Source organism: Bidens hawaiensis, unplaced genomic scaffold (assembly GCF_021521415.1).
Source record: "Bidens hawaiensis isolate Kalapana, Puna unplaced genomic scaffold, B.hawaiensis_p1.1 tig00008566_1, whole genome shotgun sequence".
NCBI lineage: Eukaryota > Viridiplantae > Streptophyta > Magnoliopsida > Asterales > Asteraceae > Bidens > Bidens hawaiensis.
In genome coordinates, this window is record NW_027491617.1 from 637,838 (window position 1) to 644,552 (window position 6,715).

Genomic DNA, 6,715 nt, shown 5'->3' on the forward strand with positions numbered 1-6,715 from the left:
ATGAAAGTCTCTCTAAAACTCGACGAACAACAAAACCTAAACCCAATAATCTTCAAAGCCAAAATCCCAATCGCCGTCTTCAACCTCCCAGTTCTCTCCGCCGTCACCGCCACCCACCACCACCACTCCGCCGTCGCCGCCGCCGCCGCCGATACACTCTCCTTATCTCTGCGTACCCACTTCACCGCTGGCCCATCTCTCAAACTCTCCTACAACGCCGCCGCCGCCGTACCGGCGGCGGCGACGGCGGCACCACTCACCGTCACTTTTAAGTCAGGAATCAGTCTTTCCGGCTCACCCACCAATTCGCCGTTGATAATATCCGCTAATTTCTCGTTTTCGCCTCAAAACCCTAACCCTAACCCTAGCTTTTTAATTCAGTTTAAACCCAAATTGGGATCGTTTAGCTTTCGTAAATCAATATCTTCTGTAATTACTAACGGTGGTAAGAAAGTTAATGGTGAAGATTCGATTAATTTGAACGGGTTTGTGTCGTTGGATCGGGCGAGTATATGGAAGGGATTGACGGTGGAAGCTGGTGCGAAAGGTTCGATTTTGTCGGGGGCTTTGGTGGCAGCGGATACCGAGTTGCCGGTGGGTAGACGGGTGAAGGTGGGTTTGCGGTGGGGCGTGGGCGTTCCGTCGGGACACGATAAGCAATTGCCGTATTTGAGATTGAATAAGATTAAAGTTGAGAGGGTTGATGACGTGGACGATAATGTGGGTCGAAAAGAGGGGAGTGACGTGGAGTCGGGTGAGTTCGAGATGTTGAAGGGGATGTGTTCGTGGATGGGTCGAGAGTTGGGTGATTTACGGAATGAGAATCGAGAGATGAGACGTACGTTGGAGGAGGTTAAGTTGAATCGGAGCGGGAGGTCGGGTGGGTTTAAGAAGGGTGAGGCGAGTGTGAAGGAAACGAAGAAGAGTGGTGGTTTGACGGATGTGGAGAGTGAGTTGCAGAAGGCGATTAAGGCTGCATCGTCGGCTTAATGAGGTTTAGACTTTAGATTACTTGTTTGATTTTGTATGTGTATAGATGGTTTATGAATAATATTGTTTTGAGTTGAGTACATTTAGTTCTATAGAACAATATTCGACGACCTAAATGGGAACGATGGCGAGTAGTTTATTATGCATTGGTAGTTTGTTATTTGGTACGATAAACTTCATGTAATCGACAACCTAAATGAGAACGATGACGAGTTATCAACTTATTATGCATCGGTAGTTAAGTAACGATGAAAAGTAGAACTTATAAATCTTGTGGCTAAATCATTTTCCGCTTTCTGTTATAAGTTTTAAACCCAAATCGGTTTGGGTTGGTCAACTCTGGGTCAAAACCGGTTTGGGTTGGTCAACTCGGGGTCAAAACCGGTTTGGGATAGACCGAATCGGGTTGGAAACCAGCTTAGAGGCAAGAATGTTCAGCCTGGTTAGACCGGTTTAGATCGGGTTGAAACTAGTATAGGACAAAAAAAATCGGTTTGAGAGGAGATTATGAACTGGTATACGAATTGGCGGATTGGGTTAGGTCCTAACCGGTTTGAGCCAAACCGGTTTTTTTTAGTGTAGTGGGTCGATTTATAAACCGGGTTCACGGCCCCTTTGGCTCATTTATCACATAATTTACTATCAGATAACAATTTCGACCTCACTAGTTACTTCAACCTAAACGATTTTACTGGCTACGTTTGTTTGTTTTCATCTCGAGTCTAAATATTGAATCAATACTAAAACAACTTAATTACACACTTGGTAATTTGTTACTTAATACCATATATTTCATGTAATCGAATTTTTCGGTTAGAGAAAGGAGAGCTAAACATCACAATCTCTGCATGAATATATAGAAGCTAGAAGTTTGTCATGTCGTATTTTATGATTGGTGGAATTTGTGTCGATTAATCGTGTTACTCGTTTATGTTTAAAAAAACGAGGCCTATTGGAGATATGAACACAATTCTTCTCAAAAGCTATGGACCATTATGGTAGCCGTGGGTGTTTATATTTGACTCCGTCTTGACAGTTGATGCATACATGTTACAAAACACATGTTTCACATGTCTCTACTACCATTGTTATTTGAAATGATCTTCTGCATATAACACGAATGCCTTGTATGTATCGCGGTGTATTATGAATATATTTCTGTAGAAAATGATGTAAGCCTGGGCAAAAACCAGTTCAGACCATCGGATCGAAACTAACTTGAATATCGTTACTTGGTTTGGTCATTGGTATGCATATATATGATTTTCAGTTTTTGGATTAGTCCAGAAGCATATTAGCCTCGCTCTATTTAGCTGTCTCAGTGTCTTGTAATAAAATATCATTCTGACCATATACATTTCAAAACTACATTTACACTAAAATGCTAAATCGCTACCGGGCCATGTAGCCTTTATTGAGTGGACTAAAAGTTTGTTTTTTTTCCTCGTAAACCAATTTATGTTTCTTTGAGTTATCACTGAATTTTAATAGAGTTATCATACGACCCTAAATTTAAGTAACTTTTTTTCTTTAAACAATTTAAGTTACTGGTTTCCATCAGGATTCCAACACCATCTCCGTTTTCTTTGTTTTTTTCTTTAGGCTTATTTTTTCGAGTTTTTTTTGTGCAACGATTCCGACCAAATTCCAACATTCCCGTCGTAACATGTGGGTTCGCTACTGTTACATACAAAGCAACGATAACATTAACAACATAGCCTTTGTATAAAGACAAATTGCAAACTCAACAAATTCTATCCACAAACAAATCTCATCCTCAATTTGGTATTTTCCACTTCCAAGTAGGATATACATATCAAATACAAAACAGATAAAGTCATAAAACTATATATTATACTTTTGTGTATATACAAAATAAGATAATTTTGTTACTAAAAATATTATATAAAAACTTTGGAAAGTAATTTTACAATTTCAATAATTAAAATCATATTTTGATAAAGTTTTGAAAAACTTAGGGCTCTAAATAAAATTAGGGCTCGTTAAATACATAATGACCGGGTTAAACGATTTTACACTAACAACCCCCGAATTATAAACACCACTATATCTGGTTCCCAATGGTTGGTTAAGGTTGCTTGTCCACTTTTGTGCTTTTACTCTTTTAGAACCCAAAACGACATCGTTTGGTGGATGTCATTGCCACCTGGACTGATACCTACATATATTATAATATATCAATTTACAACTAACTTATCATCATAATCATCATCGTACTCAGTATATCTCACCAATAGCAAAGCTATGGTAGGGTCTGAGGAGGGTAAGATGTAGGCAGCCTTACCTCTACCCCATAGGGATAGAGAGGCTGCTTCCGGTGAGACCCCCGGCTCGATAGTAGTTTTGCATCAAGCCTTGGACATAAGGCACATAACACTCAATCATTGGGACACCGGCTGATCGGTGCATGTACCCTTATCTTTCAGCTATCAACGCCACTACATGATGCCTGATTAACCGTCCGTCACTTTTAACGTTATTTTCACGAGATTAGTAAAATAAAGTCAAAATTAGTGCAATTTCACTTTTGCCCACCCGAGAGTTCACACATACATACACGTCATACGTGAGCACCGCAAGCAGGGCTAACTTATAACAACAAAGTAGCGCCATACAAATTTCATTTCACAAACTCACAAAGTTTACTCTTCCATTCCATGTTTCTTCATTGGCGCCAGCCCAATGGGCCAATAAAACCCTAACCTTATTGGGCTAGGCCCGGTTAGGTGTTACCTCCACAATCCACCCAGCCCAATGGGCCAATAAAACCCTAACCTTATTGGGCTAGGCCCGGTTAGGTGTTACCTCCACAATCCACCCAGCCCAATGGGCCTTAGTTAGTAGACAATAATAATGTAATAAATATAATACCTAACTCAATAAGTAAAGGGTCGTACCAGAGATTTAGAACCCTATCTTCACAATATATGAACTGCTCGTTTAGTTTTTAAAACATAAACATGCCCATATTCTTAATGAAGGAACATGAACAAAAAAAAAATTGTACAATCATATGTTCGTTAAACAAAATTCTTTGTTTTTGCAATAATCTTCAATTTTTGTTTTCATAGAGATGTGAAATTTGTAAATCACTGAGTCGGAAACCATTTGTACCAATTATTAACGATGGAATCCTGCCCAACTTCATGCACCCCGGACACCTGAATCATACTGTTATTAACGGACAGCTTAAAATTTTCTCCGGCACTGCAAATACTGAACTTTCTCAGGTACTCGGTACTCCACATTTTTGTTCATAATCCTTATATGCATAATTTGCTTAAGTCTATTGTATTTTTATATCCTTTTAGGAAATCGCGAACTACATGGGCCTTGAACTTGGAATGATTAAAATAAAACGGTTTGCAGATGGTGAAATATACGTTCAGCTGCAAGAGAGTGTCCGAGGGTGTGACGTGTACCTTGTGCAGCCTACCAGTCCTCCTGCTAATGAAAATCTCATGGAGCTTTTAGTAACCATTGATGCTTGCAGACGAGCGTCAGCCAAGAACATCACAGCTGTTATCCCTTACTTCGGTTATGCTAGAGCCGATCGAAAAGTAAACTCAAATGTTTATTAATAATATTTAAGTTTATGTATGTATGTATGTATGTATGTATGTATGTATGTTATGCTAACATGTTTATGATTGATTTAGACTCAAGGGCGTGAATCGATTGCTGCAAAACTAGTAGCAAACTTAATTACAGAAGCAGGTGCAGATCGTGTTCTTGCGTGTGATCTTCATTCGGGGCAATCAATGGGCTATTTTGATATTCCAGTTGACCATGTTTACTGTCAGGTAATAATAAATAATACAATATATTGGTATGTTTGGAAACGTGTTTAACGTTTTAACTGATAATGATATGTTTTCTTATGTTCCACAAGCCTGTTATTCTTGATTATCTTGCCAGCAAGTCAATTTGCTCCAATGATTTGGTAGTTGTGTCACCTGATGTTGGTGGAGTTGCTAGAGCACGCGCGTTTGCCAAAAAGTTATCCGATGCGCCTTTAGCCATCGTTGACAAAAGGCGTCAAGGACACAATGTAGCCGAGGTAGTTAATTAGTTATAGTTTCTAACCACATATAACTATCTATTAAATGTTTTATTTTATTAAATCAAAATGTTATTTCAGGTAATGAATTTGATTGGTGATGTTAAAGGAAAAGTTGCAGTGATGTTGGATGACATGATCGATACCGCTGGTGAGTCATTTAATCGTGCAATATTATTATTTGTATCTTTTATAACATTTTTTTTTATTTTTTTAGGAACTATGTCTAAAGGTGCAGCATTACTTCATGAAGAGGGAGCTAGGGAAGTTTATGCATGTTGTACTCATGGTGTATTCAGGTAAAATATATACATAATATTATTGCAACTTTATGGAAATAAACAATGTTTTTGGAATATTATTATTGCAGCCCGCCTGCAATCGAGAGGTTGTCGAGTGGACTTTTCCAAGAAGTGATTGTTACAAACACGATCCCGTTAAAGGAAGAACATTACTTACCACAGTTAACAGTTCTGTCAGTAGCGAATCTTTTGGGCGAGACCATTTGGCGTGTTCATGATGATAGCTCTGTAAGCAGCATCTTTACATGAGTTTCGGCCTTTGGGAACGCGTATAGACAAACAAAATTGGAGATGAGGTTCATTTTGTTATGAGATATAGATTGGTTTCAGGATAAGTGAGCCTTGTGTAACATTGATGCATATTTTATTGAAATGCTCATGGTTGAGTTGAAACTAGCCTTGTAAACTTTGTGTGTCCATTTTTATTATTATGAAAGTTGGTACAAAGATGTGTATATCTACCAAGTTGAGGGTTGAAAGTGTAAATTGTAGTTGTTGTGGCTAAAGTCTAGATAAGAAGACTTGAAGGGTTATTTGTGATAATCTAAAAATCTTCAATTAACACCCTTGAGATTTATTATGTTCTTAAAGTAGGTTATAAGGATAACTGCATAACTAATAATGCAGAGGTGCTTGACATGATAAGAATAGTTCAAACAAAATAATAATGATTTCGGAGTTGGATTTTATTTCGCTACACACAACTTAAACACGTATCGTTCCAACTTTCATACGTTTGGATGTTGATTTCTTATTATATGGAGTGCTAACAAGTCGAGCTGCTCACGAACTACTTGTTGGGTTTCAACAGTGGTCCGAAACAAAAACGGATAAACTATTTGACCCGTTTTATCAATAATTTCGTTTCGATAATTATTAATCCATATTAATAATCAAACTCATAAACGAACAACAAAACGCAGCGGATATAAGACAAAATAAAACGAACCATAAACCGAAACCCGAAACCGGATCCAATTACAACAATACGAGTACGAATAAACGAGTAAATAAACAACCATAGTTAAGGTTTGTCGATATACCTCGGTTATACACAAACCGGGAAGACACCGAGGGATTAACGAAAATGCTAGACTTGGACACAAAAAACAACCCAGCAATCACTTCCGGCGGCGGAAGGCGGCAGCGGCTCAACCCAGCAATCACCTCCGGCGGCGGACAGCGGCGGAATGCGGGGGCGGCTCGTCGGATCTTGCAGCAACTAGCTTGTAACAACACAGAACGGCAGCACCGAATGCTATACACTAGCGGCGGTGGTGATTAGTGGTGACACAAGGTGGTGGCGGCCAAAAAGGTACTCGCCGGAAAACCGAGGTTGGCC

General features: G+C 39.0%; 2 protein-coding genes across 2 annotated transcripts; both read left to right on the forward strand.

Moving 5' to 3' along the window:
• On the forward strand, nt 1-990 carry LOC143529563 (uncharacterized). The gene has a single exon (XM_077025331.1). The coding sequence runs from the start codon at nt 1-3 to the stop codon at nt 988-990; it is 990 nt and encodes a 329-aa protein (XP_076881446.1).
• A 3,066-nt stretch (nt 991-4,056) lies between these two features.
• Nucleotides 4,057-5,816, forward strand: LOC143529527 (ribose-phosphate pyrophosphokinase 1-like). Its single transcript, XM_077025304.1, has 7 exons — nt 4,057-4,241; nt 4,323-4,571; nt 4,671-4,814; nt 4,904-5,071; nt 5,153-5,222; nt 5,289-5,370; nt 5,442-5,816. Exons 1-7 carry the CDS (start codon nt 4,158-4,160, stop codon nt 5,620-5,622), a joined length of 978 nt encoding a protein of 325 aa, XP_076881419.1. The 5' UTR covers nt 4,057-4,157; the 3' UTR covers nt 5,623-5,816.
• The last annotated feature ends 899 nt before the right edge of the window (nt 5,817-6,715 follow it).

Coding starts and splice junctions, on each gene's coding strand:
- LOC143529527 (XM_077025304.1), top strand. CDS start 4,158: ATGCACCCCGGACACCTGAATCATACTGTTATTAACGGACAGCTTAAA. Junction 5,072..5,152: donor AAGGACACAATGTAGCCGAG/GTAGTTAATTAG, acceptor ATGTTATTTCAG/GTAATGAATTTGATTGGTGA. Junction 5,223..5,288: donor TGACATGATCGATACCGCTG/GTGAGTCATTTA, acceptor TTATTTTTTTAG/GAACTATGTCTAAAGGTGCA.
- LOC143529563 (XM_077025331.1), top strand. CDS start 1: ATGAAAGTCTCTCTAAAACTCGACGAACAACAAAACCTAAACCCAATA.